A 19,888-nucleotide genomic window follows, 5' to 3' on the forward strand; every position below is an offset into this window, starting at 1 on the left:
GCACCGGTTCGATCTACACTTTAACCATAAGGCCCAATTATAGCTTGTTGAGTGAACCAGATCTAGTATCTGAAGAAGCTACAGATCTGCCACATTCCAGCAGACTCATATCTAAACACAAGGTTAGTTAAAACTAGCCTGAGGCTACCTCCGCACATGCTCGACTGTTCCGCATATACTTCTGTAGGTGAAAGATATCTGCCATTGTACATCATATTATAGTTTTATTTCCATTCCATTTTCTTATGGAGCTGTAATTAGTATAATTTTTCTTTGCCATCTTTACTGGAGTGATTCCTAAATTTCCTCAAGTCATACTGATGAGTGAATGTTTGTAAGTAGGTTTTTGTGAGACACATGCAGTATATATTCAAGTGTCTGCCAGTTAGTTTCTCAGCATTTCTGTGATGCATTCTTGTGAGTACAACCAGCCTGTGACAATGTGTTCCCATTTTCACTTGTATATACATTCTCAATCCCCTCTTTGTCCTATTTGGTATTTGTAGTTTGGTAATACAATGTGCAGCACACAATTACAGCCAGTGCTGTTGCCTAGCTTTTTGGCTTTGAGGACTGAGGTGAGACTTCAGTATGGGTCGTTGTGGCACCTTGAGCTTTCTGAGCATGCACTGGCAAAAAGTCAGTCTTTGAATTCCAGGGACGTATGTGGTCATATCCTCTCGAAATGTAATGTGAAAATAGGTTCACGATATTTCTGCAATATGCCTCCTTGCGCCGTTGAATGTTTCAGATGCCAGCAGGGAACACTTGGTTGCAATATTGCTCAGAGTATTGGCAGCAGTAGTTCATTTGCATTGGTCCCCTTTCAGTGTGATTGCAAGCAGATTCAGTAGCTGACAACATGACCTCAGAGTACCTAGTTTACATTTACCATGCATACGCAGGAGTTTAAATGCATCGGTTTTTACTGTGTTTTATTCTGCTCTTACATTTAATGTAGCAAATATGTGATGTAATCTTCACTCTATACTCAAATCAGTGATTGTCCATTGCAGGGTGATTCGCCTTTTGGCAAGTCAGAGGCGTATATTAAACTGGAACAGCTGGGAGAGGGATCATATGCGACTGTCTTCAAAGGTTACAGCAAGTAAGTTGTGAGAATATCTTTTTGATATACTTTGTCACTGTATAATTTCTTACTACTTTACAATTTTATTCTTTTTCCACGGTATATTAACACTTAATTCTAAGTACTAATAAACTCATATTTTGTCACTATGATGCTGTTATGTAACTATGTATAAACCCCAACATCAATTTGGTCATTACTGTTGTTCATAAAGATTTCTTTGTGTTTTTTCATTTTTCAGCCTGACGAACCAAGTTGTGGCCTTAAAGGAGATCAGATTACAAGAGCAGGAAGGTGCCCCTTTCACAGCCATACGAGAGGCATCTCTGCTTAAGGAGTTGAAGCACTGCAATATAGTAACATTGCACGATATTGTGCACACGCGGGAGACACTTACATTTGTTTTTGAATATGTGGTAAGTGGCATAATTGTTTTTATTTTTCCATCCTCAGAGTGGCACTTTGCTAAGACAAATACTGGTGAAGGGAAACACGAACTCTGGTTGTTCTCAAGTATTCCTCTATCTTTATAATAAATAAGCGAGGAAAGGTGACTACCTATATTCGATTGATGTGTATATTTTCATACACAGGCTACTTAGTCACGAATGGTTGCCTTTCCTGTGGTTTGTTAATGGTTTCCATCCTTGAGTTATTGTTATTGTACTATTTATATTCAGTAATGGAATGGCTGTGGTTTCGCCTGGATTATACACCTTCAACTACCATCTTCAGAATCATATTTAACTGTATTGTGTTTGTGTTGGTACGATAATGTAATTGAGTTTTTGCAACAAAAGTAACAGTGTAGTTTCTAAATGCACAAAAATCATTTTAGTTGTTGTTCATTCTACTAATATTCCTGAAATTTGCAAATTAAATGGCTGTTTTCTGTCACAGCACACTGACCTCTCTCAGTACATGGAGAAGCATAGTGGTGGGCTGGAACCACGTAATGTGCGACTGTTCCTTTTTCAACTACTTCGTGGCCTGGCTTACTGCCATCGCCGTCGTGTCCTGCACCGTGATGTCAAACCTCAAAATCTACTCATCAGTGAGATAGGAGAGCTCAAATTAGCCGACTTTGGTATGAAAATGTTTACTGTCTTATTTCTAATGTAATATTTAAGTATTCTATCATTATAAAACTAGTAAAGAATCCAAGAAAACTGCATTAGAAGTTCTAAGAAGTTGAACTTTTCTGATCAAAACACTGAAATAAAGTCAGAAGCAAAACGTGGAAATACCATAAAAGGTGATAGCAACACTTGTGAACTTCTGAAATTTATATTCCGCATTAAACTCTTCCAGTTCTCCATTTTCTGCAGAAATTGCAGATGTAGTAATAAGCTGTTGGGAAACTGTAACTAAATTAAATTTGTTGTATAAAATTAGTGTCCCCATGCCTGCCTAATTCCCTGTTCACTCCTGTCTTCAAAATGCAACATGATATATTGCCCTTTCTGGCAACTTTCAATTACAAGAAACCATGTCAGCAATGTGCATCTTATGATTATAAAACAGGAAATATCAGTTTTAATGTTTAGAACATGCTAGTAAAATGAATGTAACTAAGTATGAAGACTCGGCAGTCTTTTAATTGTGCCAGTCTGGAACTGTGGCACTTCTATGTAGTAAGTAGCAATTTGTCCTTCTAATATTGTTGTTACCTAAATGTCAGTACAGGAATAACTGATGATACACATTAGAACTAGCAAGGACCAAAATTATTTGTCAGTGACTACGTTATTGTAACCAAAAATGTTTTGTGATTGACTGGGTTACAGTCGCAAGTAGAACAGCCATGGGTCTATCCCATCCTGTGACTTTCCATTGTTTAATAATTTCAGTTATTTCATTGCTTTTAATACATCCAAAGAAAAATAGTTTAAGGTATCATTCCTATGAAACTGTATTTATGTAGTTGGTAATTATGATATGGATGGCAGGACGATACTAATTTGTTGTGTGTAAGAATGCTTTGAAACTGAAATTATAATTGGGTACAAGAGTTTGAAATGAATTACGCAAACATTATCTTTATATTCTGTCCCCTGCATCGTATTCCTGTACCATAAAAAAAATTAAAAAAATTATAGTTGTTACATTGCATGGTGACAACTTCATATGCTTTCTTGTTGGGTGAGGCAGGGTCTTTTGTCATCACTGACTGCACTGTTTAATATCAGAAATTCTTTGCCAGTAACAATTCTATTTGGTGAACCTCCTATTTCTGTATTGTAAATAACTAAATAAATAAATAAGAGAGAATCAGATAAAGAATGGATTTAGTTTTTCTCAGAAATTGTGGGACCCACTGAGCACAGACCTTATGTTACCGTAACTGTTTAGTCATGATCATCTGGAGAACATAAGCGCAGAAATCAGCAGAAAGTTGTCACATTGAGATCTCATTAAATGCTGGTTCTCACAAAATTTTTCGTCATGTTTGTCACTGACAACACACACAGACGGCCACGTCTCACTGACAACACACACAGATGGCCACGTCTCACTGACAACACACACAGATGGCCGCGTCTCGCTGACAACACACACAGACGGCCGCGTCTCGCTGACAACACACAGACGGCCGCGTCTCGCTGACAACACACAGACGGCCGCGTCTCGCTGACAACACACAGACGGCCGCGTCTCGCTGACAACACACAGACGGCCGCGTCTCGCTGACAACACACAGACGGCCGCGTCTCGCTGACAACACACAGACGGCCGCGTCTCGCTGACAACACACAGACGGCCGCGTCTCGCTGACAACACACAGACGGCCGCGTCTCGCTGACAACACACAGACGGCCGCGTCTCGCTGACAACACACAGACGGCCGCGTCTCGCTGACAACACACAGACGGCCGCGTCTCGCTGACAACACACAGACGGCCGCGTCTCGCTGACAACACACAGACGGCCGCGTCTCGCTGACAACACACAGACGGCCGCGTCTCGCTGACAACACACAGACGGCCGCGTCTCGCTGACAACACACAGACGGCCGCGTCTCGCTGACAACACACAGACGGCCGCGTCTCGCTGACAACACACAGACGGCCGCGTCTCGCTGACAACACACAGACGGCCGCGTCTCGCTGACAACACACAGACGGCCGCGTCTCGCTGACAACACACAGACGGCCGCGTCTCGCTGACAACACACAGACGGCCGCGTCTCGCTGACAACACACAGACGGCCGCGTCTCGCTGACAACACACAGACGGCCGCGTCTCGCTGACAACACACAGACGGCCGCGTCTCGCTGACAACACACAGACGGCCGCGTCTCGCTGACAACACACAGACGGCCGCGTCTCGCTGACAACACACAGACGGCCGCGTCTCGCTGACAACACACAGACGGCCGCATCTGTTTTCATCATGAAATTTGCGTTTCACTCTTAAACGCAATCATTGATGCACAGCCCCTTCACTTGTTACCTTTGAACCACATACAGCCCAAATTCTGTGATGAAAGCCAAAAGATTTGAGATTTTATTTATTTATTTATTTTTTTTTTTTTTTCCCCTCCACTTAAAGTTGCATTACATGGAGTGAATTTCAGGGTTAGAGTTTTTCAGGTACAGTGTTTATTTTTGATGGTTATTGTAGGTAAATGAGAAGAAATGGGTCTTTCTCACTATTGCACTCTAAGAACACTGACATAGTGAACGAGTCGATGCAACAGCTGTCCCATTCCTTCCGCTATTTCTCATGTTATGTGAAAATCCATGTTATTTTCTGGATAGTCCTTGTCCTACGGGCAGTGGCACCCACTCTCCCATTCCCCATACGGGGTGACCACACATCACGAGCAATTGGCAAGTGTGGTTATTTTAGTGCTTGATCTCTTTGAGTGCGACTGTAGGTACAAAACTAAATGTCACCAATAGTAACAAAATTTAATTTCAGTACAAAATCAGGACAGAAATTTGCAAAAAAATGTGTGGCAATTTGAAATATAAAGTTTAGAGATCTAATACTAATGTTTTACACTTGCTTTTTTTTGTGGCTGTGGGTGTGAATAACAATCTTTAGTTGTTCCAAAGTAGCTACAGAAACACCTTCAGACAAAGGAAGAAGTCAGTCAGTGATAACTACCAGTAGCCTCCACTTCCCATACCAGAATCTCTTATGGTCCATTGTATAATTTCCAGTTTTTTACCGTGTTAGTTTTTATCAAATATATTCATATGCATAATAAACATTTCTGTTACAGGCCTTGCCCGTGCAAAATCAGTGCCCTCACACACCTACTCCCATGAAGTAGTCACTCTGTGGTATCGCCCACCAGATGTGTTGCTTGGCAGTACAGAGTATTCCACCTCATTAGATATGTGGGGTGTTGGATGTATATTTGTTGAAATGATCACAGGTGTACCTACGTTCCCGGGAGTTCGGGATACGTATGACCAGCTGGATAAAATTTTCAAGGTCAGTGTCTAATCTTCTTTTTATGGTAAATATATTTTTTCCTACAAATGATGTTCTTCAAGAACTGTATCCTATAAGTATACCACAGTAAAGATAAAGATACAGATCAAATGAGTAGTGAAGCAGCCACTGAAGTAAAAAAAGTTATGCTCAGTGCCATTTCCTGCCATTGGGTATTCAGTAAAACTCTTCATTGCAGTTTGATTGCCACCATTCATCTGAGTGATGATACCTATGTAAAGGGCTGTGCAAGGGTACAACAATGATTGTATGACATGCCCACTTCCACACAAGGCACTGCCTGTGATGGATATTACATGCCTGTCACACAACTAGAATAGGATGTGCTAGGTAAGTGTATGGAGGCAGGTCTTACATCTAGCATGCCCTTGTGGGATACCCCATAAGCTCAAAAAGTTGTGAAACTGGAGTAATAAAAAATTCGTACAACCATGAGAAACTCAGAAAAGTCCTCCATTGGGATGTTAAAGAACTCGCTTATCACTTTGGTTTGAATGTTGGTTACATCAACAAAGCATTGACCCTTCATGTGAATTTCTGCACTTCGTAATTTTGTGGTAGGTTCATATTGACAATGCTAAGTCTCGTCTCCCATGACGATTTTCAACAGAAAAGTAACACAGCCTCTAGCGGGCAACGTCTGGGGCATAGCGGCTTGTGGGATTCCAATGGAGATATCTCAACTCAGATCTGCTCCTGACAGGATGTGTGTACCATCAGGTAGTATTGACACCTACCCAACAAAGAGAGCTTGAAAGGTCAGTCCACCCAAGTAGTAGTCTCAGAATTACAGAAACAGGGCACGAGTCTGCTGTAACATTTTCATTGTTATTGAGAGAACAGAGGGAACATTAGGGAAGGTCTCCCCTTTCTATATTTTAAAGCATTCTTGGATATTGGTGGGTCCTTAAGCATTCTTGGATATTGGTGGGTCCTTAAGCATTCTTGGATATTTGTGGGTCCTTAAAGTATTTAATAACTCCATAACAGAATAACTCTTGTTGAAACTGCCAAGTCACACCAAGTAGCTAAGCTTCTAGGATCTGAGGCACCGACAGACCTCTTTTGGAAACTCCCCTGCCCGTACCTCATTATTGAGGGCTTCAATGCTCACAATATGCTGTGGGGCTCAGTTACCACATGCCCAGGAGTCAAATTATTGAGAGCCTTGTCCATTTAGTGTGTATCTGCCTTTTGAAATCTAGTCAGATGACACACTTCTCTACAGCTACAGGATCTTTTTCAACCACTTACCTTCATTTTTTCTCCCCAACTATTGGTGACTCATTTCAGTGGGAAGTGGCCACAAATTTGCATTCCAGTGACCACTGTCTCGTGTGAACCCACCTGCTGATTCAGACGGCAGTCGACAGCAGACTGCAAAGTGGATGCTTCAAAAGGCAAATTTGTTGCAGTACAGTCAGCAGGCCATCTTTGAATGAATGGAATGAACCCAGGAGATGGTGGACCATATTATCTCTGTGGCCAACCATGCTGCTGCTGATTCCAATTCCCCCATCTAGCAACCACCTCAGATGATGGCCTGTTTCCTGATGGGACAAAGAATGTCACTTGACAATCTGAGCCAGGCACACACTTTGCGGAAATTTAGACACCTGCAACTAAGAAAATATTCATGTCTTCGGCTCTTTGAGAGTGCAAGCAAAGTGAGTGATAAAAGAACAGAAGAGAAACTCCTGGAAGGAATTCACAACTTTCGTTAATCGGTCCACTTTAACTGATAGAGTTTGGACATAAGCAAGGTGGTGTTCAGTCAAAGATGAGAAACCTCCTCTTCTGGCCTTGTTGACACAAGATGACATGACTTGGGCTTTAATTGAACACTTTTGTACTGTCAATGCCTCATTCAAACAGTTGAGGTGCAGATTTTCTACAGGACTGGAGAGGAGGATGCTCCACATCATCTCGTGTAATGATGTGGTCTGCAATCTTTCATTCCCCATGTGAGAGCTGAATTCTGCTCTGTCTGCAGCCAGACCGTATACAGGGCTGGATCAGATTCATTATGCTATGCTCAGTCTTCTGTGCTCTGAAGCCAAAGGCAAGCTTCTGTTTTGTTTCAATCAGATGTGGTTTGATGGACAGTACTCCCAGCCTTTCAGAAAGAGGTATTATTAATAATCAAGCAAGGATCGTGCCGTACTAGAGTGTACCTCTTACCAGTTTCATGAGTAGGACTTTTAAGGGCATGGTCAACTGCCGCCGTGTCTGGCTCCTCGAATCCTGAGGTCACCTCTACCATTCCCAGTGTGGTTTCAAGTGCTATCATTATGCCCTTGACAAAATAATTCTACTGGAGAGGTGATACAGGAGTCTTTATTATGCGGAAACCATTTGGCCAATATGTTTCTTGATCTTCAGAAAGCAAAAGATACCACTTGTAGGTACAGCATCCAGCACAAACTTCATGAATGGGAACTACCTGTATACCTGCCTCTTCTTATCCAATCCTTCCTTGAGAGTTATTTATCAAGTTGGTGATGAACTGTGTGGCTGCTTTATTCAGGAGAGTGGGTGTCTTCCAAGGCAGTGTACTCAGTGTCACATTGTTTACAACTGCTATCAGTGGCATCTCTTCTGCAGTCAAGAGCCCATTTAAATGATCTTCATTTGTGGATGACTTCGCAATCTTCTCCTCTTGCTCTAATCTTAAGATACAATGAGCCAACTACGATTGACCATCGGGAGGCTTGAAGCTTGGCCAAGTAAAACTGATTTTAGTTTATCACTACACAAGACTCCTTTTCAGTTTTAACTGTGCTCATTGAAGTTTTAACCAATTAAAGCTCACAATGGTGAACAATATTTTAAATATTAAGAACAATGTGCAATTGCTGTCTTACTATTTGACACCAAATTAACTTGGCTCCTGGACCTGAAAGACCTGTGGACAAAGAGCATAAACTTAATGAATATTTTGAAATGCCTCAGCAGAAAGGCTTGGGGAGCTGACAGAATCTCACCTAGGACATTTCTCAGATAGTTCATTGCTCAGCACACACTACTTCACTCAAGGTGTTAGATACTTTCCACCATGAGAGGATTTGGATATCAACTGGAGCCTATCAGACCAGCACAGTTCAAAGTCTGTGTGCAGAACCTGCACAACCGCTGTTTCATATTGAGGAGTGCCTTTTCCTAGCTCAACAGGCCCTTAAAATCTTAGAATTGTCTCATTGACATTTAGAGTGGCAGTTCATCCCAACTTTGAGTGGCTGTTCAGGAATTAACCCCATGTGACCAAGCCATTTGGGATTTGTGCTACTGACTGGCTCATTGCTCCAAATATGCAGCCAGGGAAAGAACAAATTTCCTGCATAGCATCTTCAGAGGGCAAAAGTGAGTTTGATTCATACAGTACAAGAAAACTCTTGTTCCGCATCATGTTTTTACAAACCTGTTTCCTTAAAGTATGTGCCGCAGTTTTATCATTTTGTATATGGATGGCATCCAGCAAGGGAAGCTGTTTTCTGCTGTAGGGTTTTCATACTATGCCTTGTGGAATACTTTACAAATTCTGATACAGACATTAGAATGGCACTGGAGTGGATTCAGAGGCATCGCAGTATGAAGTTAAGTGTGAAGTTAAGTATGAAGTTTCTCATCTGTTCTGACTAGTTCCACACTGTCCACCAAATGTATCCAGTAGACCAGTTGATTGAGATCATAAATGACACTTCACAGTTGATACAACACAGAGGCAAGGAGATGGTCTTTTGCTGGGTACCTTGGTGTATCGGGATACAGGGAAATGGTGCAGCTGACAAAGCAGCATGTAGGGATGTTGTTGTGCATTGATGTGCTGTCCACTGGCACTTTTGTCTTCTTGTTCAAAGAAGAGCCATGCATCATTTGAAAACCAAATGGTTGGAACTGATGGACAACAAACTGCCATCACGTAAATCGACCATGCAGGTGTACTGGAATTAAAGTGAACCACACCAAACTGGGCATAGGACATTACCCACTAATGCACAGTTTCCTCCTCCGACACGAGGATCCACTACTTTGTGAAGTTTGTAGTGTGCCATTTTCAATTCAGTATGTTTTGGTTGTGTGTGTGTATATATATATATATATATATATATATATATATATACACACACACACTTCGGCTGGAGATCTCCCCACCAGCCTCGCTGATATCGACACCAGTGTAACGTGGCTTCAACCTTAAAGTGATGGGAAGTGGAGGTCAGTGTGCTCTGAATGGATAGCTTGCCCAGGCAGTTTAATTAAGGGCACTGATCAGTGCCCCATACAAAAAAATAACAGAAGCAACAACAACATTGACACACTATGGTTACACAGCCACTACTTAACACTGCCTACTTACAACTAACAACAACATCTGTTGTTAGTTCACACTGCCACTGTATTTACTGCTCTGATGTCCATCGCTTATATGCCAGGAATAAAATCCATCTCAAAATTTTTGGTCAGATAGTGCATGACCCGAATGGTAAGGGGCTGGGAGTATGCATGACATAAAGATGTACTAGGATGAACCATCCTGTCGGATTAAAACTGTGTGCCAGACCTAAACACAATACTGGAACCTTTCGCTTTTGCAGTCAAATGCTATACTAACGGAGTATCCAGGCATGACCTATGATATGTTCTCAAAGTGGACACACTACTACAGAGTGAAAATTCATTCTATAAACAATCCCCTAGGCTGTGTCTAGGCCATTTAACTGCTATACTCTTTCTTTCAGGAGGACTGTTCCCACAAACTATTCCAGAGAACTGTGGAATCTGGGAAGTAGGAAAGATATACTGGTGGAAATAAAGCTTTGAGGGTGGGTCACCGAGTGAGGTGGCGCAGTGGTTACCACACTAGACTCACATTCGAGAGAATGACGGTTCGATCCCGCGTCTGACCATCCTGATTTAGGTGTTCCGCGATTTCCCTAAATCGCTCCAGGCAAATGCCGGGATGGTTCCTTTGAAAGGGCATGGCTGATTTCCTTCCCCATCCTTCCCTAATCCAATGAGACTGATGACCTAGCTGTTGGGTCTCTTCCCCCCCAAATAACCCAAGGGTGGTCATGGATTGTCTTGATGCTCAGGCAGTAAGAGCATTGCCTGCAAAAGGCAAAGGTTCCTGGGTTTGTGTACTGATGTGGCACATGGTTTTAGTCTACCAAGAAGTTTCAAGTCTCCGCATTCTCAGTTTCAGAGAAAAAAATTATTGTGGACCATGTTCATTATATAGATTTGGTGACCTGTGAGTATCACATCAGAAGTGGTGCAAATGAATATGGGAAGGAACTTATTCAATTCAGAGCATTGTTAAAGGTAGTGGAAATCACAATGTACACACATCAGCAAAAGTTTGGCATCACCCCTTTATTTTAAAATTCATGGCACAGAAAACAAAAATTGTCTCTGAGGCATGTGTAATATTCATTTTCACTGTGTCCAAATCACAAGATACAGAAATACAATAAAAATAGTCTAGTGGTAAAATCGTCTTTTTCACAGTACTCCAGAATGGTATCAGTATGTGATGGAATGTCTCATTGCTGAGATGCAGGCTTAATTTGGTTGTGGTGCACCATCAATGAGATCTAAATTGTCTCGCTCTTAAATGGTGATACTGCATAAGAGACACAAAGTACATGGTTGTTGCCAACATCCAAAAACAACTCATTTCAGCTTCTCACACAGTTTGATGTCCATGGCAAAGGAAGCAACTCCATTCTAGTGATCCTAGCATGCTGAAGGAACATGTTTTGGAGAACAGCATGATAATTACATGAATTATCATCCATCAAGACAGAATTATCACAAAATGTTGCCAATACAGTCCCATTATTGGTTGCAGAATCTCGTCCCTATACCACTGAGCAGAGAATTGCCCTCAACAACCACAAGAGATATATGATGACCCCTGGTAATGATTGAGATTACAGGATGGAACATAACAGTATTATGAAAAGGAAAGTTGCCACTCACCATGTAGTGCAGACACCGAGTTTCAGATGGGCATAACAAAAAGACTGCCACTAATAAGCTTTTGGCCAGCAATGCCTTCATAAAAAAATACACGACAGACAACTTCACAGCCTGTGCCATGTGGATCCTTCCCACCAATACCAGCTTTTCTGAATTGCGCAGGTGGGATCATTTCCTGCAATACATCCTACATTCCAGAAACCCTCCTGGCCCCAACCTTCATTTTTCATCGGCTTCATCCATCCAGCCCCTTCCCTGTTCCCATTCCAGCACTACACAGTCCTCATTCCATCATCACACCCAATCTTTTTATCTCTCTCCTTTTTCGCTACCCACCTCCCCCCCCCCCCCCCACCAGCTCTCTCACCACCTCATCCCTGCGCATCCCCAGCAGCACCTCACTGTCCCCCACCCCTACCCTGCTACCCTCCCTCCTCCCTGCCCCAGCCTCCTCCTTACTCCCACCCAGACACCACTCTCATCATGCACTGGTGCTGCTGCTTGCAGTGTGGCTTCAGATCCCAGAGACTGCAGTCGTGTGCGAGTTGCATTTACAAATGTACACTTCGGTGTGTGTGTGTGTGTGTGTGTGTGTGTGTGTGTGTGTGTGTGTGTTTCTGGCAAAAGCCCTGCTGCCTGAAAGCTTATTTCTGACAGTCTTTTTGTTATGCCTATCTGCGACTCGGCATCTCCGCTATATGGTGAGTGGCAACTTTCTTTTTCATAATAATGCTCTAGATTCTTAGACAGTTAAGAATCATCCATCTAGATGGCCTATCAAAAAATTGGCTTAATAGGACACCATGTGACTGCCGTGACTATGCCATGGTTTTATTAGAATGTATTTCCAAGAAAGTAGCTGTCATGAAGGACATAGTTGATCATCTGAATATGGAATGAGGTAGTGGGTTTCATATTGGTAGTATTTTGTAAGGATAATGGTTGATGCAACATGGCTCTGAGTGTTGAAGATGCTGAAGTTCAGTTTGGTGATGTCAGTGGTGACAGTCAGGGAGGTGGTTGGTAATGGGCTAGGAACTATGCTGATTGTGTTGAGTCAATGAAGAAAGTTCATGGTTTTCTTGCTACAGGGCCTTATGCTACAGGCAACGGTTGGGAAAGTTGGTAAACTGGGACAGAGATCTTTTCTGTGGAAGCACAGTAACCAGTTACATAGAAGCATACAGGTAGGCTAGGTTTGTGAATTTTGGGCTTCGTATTGAAGCTAGAGGGAATTGCAGGGAGGGTTGAGGGGGTGGAGGTTTTTGAGATTCTGTTGAGCATTTGGTATTTCATTGCTGTGGCAAGGCATGCTGGTGGAAGAGGCATGACCATTGAGAGAGACCATCTGCTAGCTGATATGATTCATGGCCACAATGGAGGAGCCTTTATATCAATCTAAGATGATCAAGTCGGGGTCTGTTTAGGGCTGTGGTTCACTGATCTTAACTGTAAAGAAGTTTGTATTATTGGGAATGGTCCTGTGAGTGAAATGTAATGCAAGATGGGCAGTGAGAATCTCCTGCAAGTAATCAGGTGAAGGAATGTTTTGACATTCATTTTCAGTGGCACTAAAGTGTTTAACAGTTGCATGCTGTATTTGAACAGACATGTAATGAAGACTGCAAACTGTTACTAATCAGAACACAAATAGTATTAAATATCTCTGTGGAACACTTGCAGGGCATTTCATTTCATATCATTGCTTTGAATTATGTTCCAGCAACTGTTAAGAGTGTGTGACAATACTTCATCAGTCCTGGAACTGATGGAGTAGATTATGGAGATGAAATTTTCTTACGGAAATTGTTTTTCATAGCCATTACATTTGTATGCTTCTTTTTGTGCAGGTGCTTGGCACACCAACAGAAGAGACGTGGGAAGGAGTTACTCGCTTGCCTGGCTATAAGCCACACAAGCTGGGGTTCTATCGTGGTCAGAAACTTGGCTTGACCTTTCCAAGGCTCTATGATATAATGGAAGGCGAGAATATGGCATCTGCACTCTTACAGGTTACAAATCATTACTCTCACAAATTATGAATTTATTCATTAAAATTTCATGGGCAGGTAAAGAGCAGAATCATATTTCAGTTCTTTCTGATTCCAGTTATTCTTCACTTTCTTACTTTCTTCTTTCCATAGACAATTGGACATTTGTTCTCTTGCTGCTTTTTTCTTAGACTGTTGTTGTCCACTCTGTATAAATGTAAAATTATGGTATGACTTTTCTTATTTTAGTGTCTATGTTTTAAAATGTTTTCTCACTTTTACTTTCTAGGCTTTTGTACTTCCAATTGAAACCAATTTTTTTTTCATTCTTTTCTCTTATTTATAGTTCATCCAAGTTATGATTCAATACTAAGGATTCACTGGTACATAGGTTTTCTGGTTCACTAAAGTGATGTAATGGTGTTTATACACATCTCATATGCACCTTGTTCCGAAAATATTTTAAGTCATTCATATCATATTTCTGTGTTGCATATTTTGCTAACCAAAAGTTTCTGAATTCTTTCTACCAGATATTTGAAATATAACAACACAAACGATCAATTTTTGACAGAAAATTAAATTGGATAGATAAAAAAATCTATTCACCAAGCAGCGGCAGAACACACACATAAAAGAAGGTTGCAATTAAGCAAGCTTTTGGAGCCAGTGGCTCCTCCTTCAGGCAGAAGGGTTGAAGGGGAAGAAAGAGGGGTGAAAGAAAAGATCTGAAGAAGTCTAGGAAAAGGGCTAGATTTCGTGAAAGTTATTCATGAATTTAGTACCTGGTGTCTAGTCTATCCTTGTTATATATCTGTTCTAATCTGAATTAAGTATTTCACTGGTGTTCAACTCCAGTTTCAGGATTAGATTTGCCAGTGGGGAATTCTTTGGTTATTTTATTTAGAGATAATAGTTCTGTGGACCACTTCTACTGCACTTCTTGTAGATGAGTGTCACCTGTTCTTTCCTCCCGAGAACAGAGTGCCGTTTTACGTTCAAGGGATCTATGATAGTTAGAAGAGGGACTTCAACACTGCTGACACTAATACTTACTTTATGCAGCTTTTCAGAGGTTCTAGGATTAAATTGGGGCAATTATGTTGCATTTGGTTTGTGAAGGAACATTTGAGAAAGGAGTTAGCATTTCAGCTTTTGCTTTGCTACTCTCAATTTCAGTTCCTATATCATTCTGCAGCGACTGGACACTAACTTTAATAAAACCAGAATTTCTTCGTGTTTTGTAAAATATCATTGAATATACTCTGCTATGGTGGTCATGACGGCATCGTGCATTCTTGTCTCGACAGCCAGACTTGTTTCATTCAGCATCTTTCTATCTATAACCCTATGCTTTGTTTTACAACTATTATGCAGTGATTTCTGTTTCTTTAGAAGTTTGTTCACAGTGACTGTATACCATGGAGGTTCCCTCTCATTATGTACTATTCTACCTGGGTACAAATGTCCTGTGCATGGTCAACTATTCTTTCAAACTATTGTATGATAGTAGTACATAGATCGATGTAATAAATGCTGCTCTAGTAAGAAACATTCTCAAGTGTTTTTGAGAAATTGTTCAGTTTCATGAACCTTTTGAATACCATACAAGAATACCAACCATCAAACAGGCACATTATTGCAACCAGTTAAGGCAGCAGTCTAGAAGTGTACCTGAGCTGCCTTAGAGTCATACCATTTTCTTTTTTGTCTGACCTTCCACCAAATACTTCTATCACTACAACAAATCACATTCCTTCAGAAAGGAACAATAATGATAACCATGCTAATCATTCTGGGACATTCAAAATGAGGTAGATATATAACAAGAAACTGTGACAAATTGAAAATGTATCGATACATTCATATGCTTTCTATTCACTGGTCTTCAGTAAGGAGTTGATGTTTTAAGTACCGGTAACTATAAACTGTCTCTTTTTAAATTTAAGTTTTGAGGGATTCCAAGCATGTTTAAACTCTGCCTTAGTGGTTGCAGATGTCTGGACTGTTCTAGCACCTTAGGTTCAGATGCATTTCATGATGAAATGGCGAATTCCTCTTTGGATTGTCACCTAAGGTGGAGCAATTTTAGGGGATTTTCCATTCTCCACTGAAATTAAAAATAGAAGGAGCTACAGATTCCTAGATAAGATCAGCTATTCAATTTGAATTGTCCGTAAACCTCACTCCCCCACCCCAGTGTTTTAATTGGCTAATTCCTCCTAATGTTTTCAGCATTATGAATGAAAATTCTCTTTTGCCTTTGAAATCACAGACTTGATTCTATCAGTAACCTTAGAGAGGGGCTCTTACTGTTGTTGTGGTCTTCAGTTTGAAGATTGGTTTGATGACCCCTCTCCATGCTACTGTTTTGTGAGAGCCTTGCATCTCCAAATAAATACTGCAACCTATATCTTTCTGAATCTGCTGACTGTATTCAAATCTGTATTCCCACTACGATTTTTATGTCCCATACTTCTCTCAGGTACTAAATTTGTGATCCCTTTAGGTCTCAGGTCTGTCAACTGGTCCCTTCTTTTGGTCAAGCTGTGCCACAAATTTATCACCCCAGTTATATTCAGTATTTACTCATTAGTTACATGATGGACCTATCTAATTTTCAGCACTCTTGGACCCATCTAATCTTCAGCGTTCTTCTGTAGTTTCACATTTAGAAAGCTTCTATTCTCTCTCTATCTAAACCATTTATTGCCCGTGTCTCACTTCCCTACAAGGCCACACTCCAGACAAATACCTTCAGAAAAGACTTTCTAAGACTTACATCTGTATTTGAAGTTAACAAATATCTTTTCTTCAGAAACACTTCCCTTACCATTGCCAGTCTATATTTTATATTCTCTCTACTTCGGCCATCATCAGTTATTTTGCTGCCCAAATAGCAAAACTCGCCTAGTACTTTGTGTCTTGTTTCCTAATCTGATTCCCTTAGCATCACTTGATGTAATTTGACTACATTCCATTTTCCTTGTTTTGATTTTGTTGATGTTCATCTTATATCCTCTTTTCAAAACACTGTCCATTCCATTCAGCTGCTTTTCCAAGTCCTTTGCTGTCTATGACAGAATTACTATGTCATCAGCAAACCACAGAGGTTTTATTTCTTTAATTCCTGTTCCAAATTTTTATTTGGTTTCCTTAATGCTTGTTCAGTGTACAGATTGAATAGCACCAGGGATGGGAGATTCTTATAACTGCCATCTGGTTTCTGTACAAATTATAAATAGGCTTTTGCTCCCTGTATTTTACCCCTGTCACCTCTAAAATTTGAAAGAGGATGTTCCAGTCAACATTGTCAAAAGTTTTCTCTAAGTCTACCGATACCATAAATGTAGGTTTCCTTTCATTAACGAATTTTCTAAGATAAGTTGTAGGATCAGCATTGCCTTGCATGTCCCTACATTTCTCCTGAATCCAAATTGATCTTTCCCATAGTCTAACATAACAGTCGTGACACTTCGCCTCGATTTGGTTGCCTACTGCGCCAGTGGCATGCCAAGTGGTCAGTAAGTAAAACTGTTGAGTTAGGTGTGATCGTGAAAGCGAATAGTAGTTTATTTTTGTGTGTATAATAGTTTTTACAAATGGGAACATTGAATAGTCCAATAAATGCAGCAACAAGATGATGATACCACATCTTTTTTTAGGTTTCCTAAGGACCATGATAAGGTGGGTAGATCACGTAACTAATGAGGAGGTATTGAATAGGATTAGGGAGAAGAGAAGTTTGTGGCACAACTTGACTAGAAGAAGGGATCGGTTGGTAGGACATGTTTTGAGGCATCAAGGGATCACAAATTTAGCATTGGAGGGCAGCGTGGAGGGTAAAAATCGTAGAGGGAGACCAAGAGATCAATACACTAAGCAGATTCAGAAGGATGTAGGTTGCAGTAAGTACTGGGAGATGAAGCTTGCACAGGATAGAGTAGCGTGGAGAGCTGCATCAAACCAGTCTCAGGACTGAAGACCACAACAACAACAACAACAACGACCATGAGGGATATATACCATCATGTCACAATCATCAAGCTTCACTTGCATAGTACATCTATATTAATGACTAACGCTTCATTTTAGGAGCAGAAAATAGCTAGTGAATAGCAGACAAGATCATCTTATGAAAAAAGACCCTGTGTACCTTTATAATAGTTGTAAGACAAAAGAAATTATTCACATAGTTGAGGAAGATGAAAATTTAAGAGTGATGCAGGACTGGAATTCAATATTAGGAAAAAGGAAGAGAAGGAAAAACAGCAGAACATGGACTGGGGGAAAGGAATGAATGAGTAGTCTGTCAGGTAGAATTTAGTAAAGAGCATACTTTAATCATTGCTAACTCTTGATGTAATAATATGTGGAAGAGACCTGGAAGGTTTACTGTTGGTCACATAATGGTAAGAGAGATTTGGGAACCAGATTTTAAACTGAGACATTTCCATAGGCAGATGTGGACATGTACCATAACTTGTTGGTTATGAATTGTACATTGTAAATTGCAAAAAGGTAAACATTAAGGAGATGGGACACACATACATTGAAAGAACCAGAGATTGTTGACAGTTTTGTAGGAAGCATTAGGCAATGTTTGACTGATGTAGCAAAGAATCAAATAGGTAGAAAGACAAGAACTTGTAAAAATCTTTTGATGACGCAGGAGGTATTGAATTTAATTGACAAAAGGAGAAAATAAAAAGAAAAATAGCACAACACAGGTCAAAGGGAATGTGGACATGTAAAAATGTCTGGCAGAAAATACAAAATAGCTGAGCAGGAATGGCTAGAGGGCAAATGCCAAGATTTAGAAGCGCACACAACTATTGGAAAGATACGTACCAGCTATAGGAAGTTTAGAGAGAGACTTTCTGGGAAAAGAGAAGTGACAATATGAATATTGAGAAAAATGATGATGAACCAGTACTATGCTAAGAAGGGAAAAAGAAAAAGGTGAGAGGAATTTACATGGGGTTCTACAAGGGAAATGAACTTGAAGAAAATATTACGGAAAGGAAAAAGGAAGTAGTTGAGAATGATAGGTGACATACAGTACTGTGAGAAGAATTTGTCACAGCATTGAAAAACTTAACTGGAAACAAGGTGTTTGAAGCAGGCAATGTTCCCTTAGGATTATTGAAATCCTTGGGAGAGCCAGCATGACAAAACTGTTCCACCTGGAGTGCAAGATACATGAAAGAGGTGAAAATTGCATAGACTCAGCGAAGAATGTAATAATTTGCATTACAAAGAAAGCAGGTGCTGACAGTTGTTGAATATTACTGAACTGTCAGTTTAATAAGTCATGCTTGCAAAATATTGATACTAGTTAACAATATTATGAAAAAGGTTGCTTGCGACTCACTGTGAAGATGACAGTTGAGTTGCTTACTTCAGAGTGGGGCAGTGATGGGGGAGGGAGTGGGAGACAGTTGGGGGGGGGGGGGGGGGATAGTCAGCACTGCCTGGTGGAGCATGCAGGGACTAGGTGGCAGGACAAGGCTGTCATGTGCAATTTTGGAAGGCTATGGGGAGGGAGTGGGAGTGTGGAACAGAAGAGAAGCAGAGAAGGGGAAAAGAAAGGTGGGTGTGCTGGCAGAGAGCAGTGCACAATGAGGGTGGAGGGATGTGAACTGGGAGATGATGATGGGATGGGGCAGAAACTATTGAGTGTAGGGTGAGGAGGGCCAATAGGTTACTGTAGGTTGAGGCGAGGATGATTTCGGGAGAGAGAATATGTTGTAAGGATAATTCCCATCACCGTGGTTCAATAAAGCTGGTGCCGGAAGCGAGGACCGAGATGGCCTGAGTTGTGAAGGAGCCATTTATGTCTAGCACATTATGTTCAGCTACCTGTTATGCCACAGGGTAGTCAACTTTGCTCTTGGACAGTTCGGAGGTGGCCATTCATCCTTGTGGACAGCTGTTTGGTAGTCATACCAATATAAAAAGCTGCAATGATTGTTGCAGAGCTGATATGCGACATGGCTTCTTTCATAGGTGGTCCGACCTCTGAGGGGGTAAATAGTCCTGTGACAGGACTGAATAGGAAGTGCTGGGTGGGTGCATTGGGCAGGTCTTGCACATGGGTGTTCTAAAGGGTTAAAATCCCTGTAGCGAGGGGATCTGATTGGGAGTGGCATAGGGATGGACTGTAATATTATGGAAGTTGGGTGAGTGTCAGAATGCCATTTTAGGAAGGGTGGAAGGTTCTTGGGTAGGATGTCCATTTCAAGGCATGATGATAGGTAATCAAAGCCCCTGATAAAGGATGTGGTTCAGCTGCTCCAGTCTAGAGTGGTATTGGGTGACGAAGCGGGTGCTCCTTTGTAACTTGTTCTTGGGGGT

The 19,888-nt window shown here is 41.1% G+C and overlaps 1 protein-coding gene across 2 annotated transcripts in view; it reads left to right on the forward strand.

Moving 5' to 3' along the window:
- LOC124605594 (cyclin-dependent kinase 14) overlaps positions 1-19,888 on the forward strand; it is a 719,551-nt gene that overhangs the window by 689,076 nt on the left and 10,587 nt on the right. For both annotated transcript variants that reach the window (XM_047137382.1, XM_047137383.1), the window contains exons 5-9: positions 1,017-1,108; positions 1,332-1,506; positions 1,991-2,177; positions 5,323-5,537; positions 13,391-13,552. In XM_047137382.1, coding sequence (XP_046993338.1) covers positions 1,017-1,108; positions 1,332-1,506; positions 1,991-2,177; positions 5,323-5,537; positions 13,391-13,552 — 831 coding nt within the window. The remainder of the gene's footprint in view (positions 1-1,016; positions 1,109-1,331; positions 1,507-1,990; positions 2,178-5,322; positions 5,538-13,390; positions 13,553-19,888) is intronic.

Source organism: Schistocerca americana, chromosome 3 (assembly GCF_021461395.2).
Source record: "Schistocerca americana isolate TAMUIC-IGC-003095 chromosome 3, iqSchAmer2.1, whole genome shotgun sequence".
In the NCBI taxonomy this organism is placed as follows: domain Eukaryota; kingdom Metazoa; phylum Arthropoda; class Insecta; order Orthoptera; family Acrididae; genus Schistocerca; species Schistocerca americana.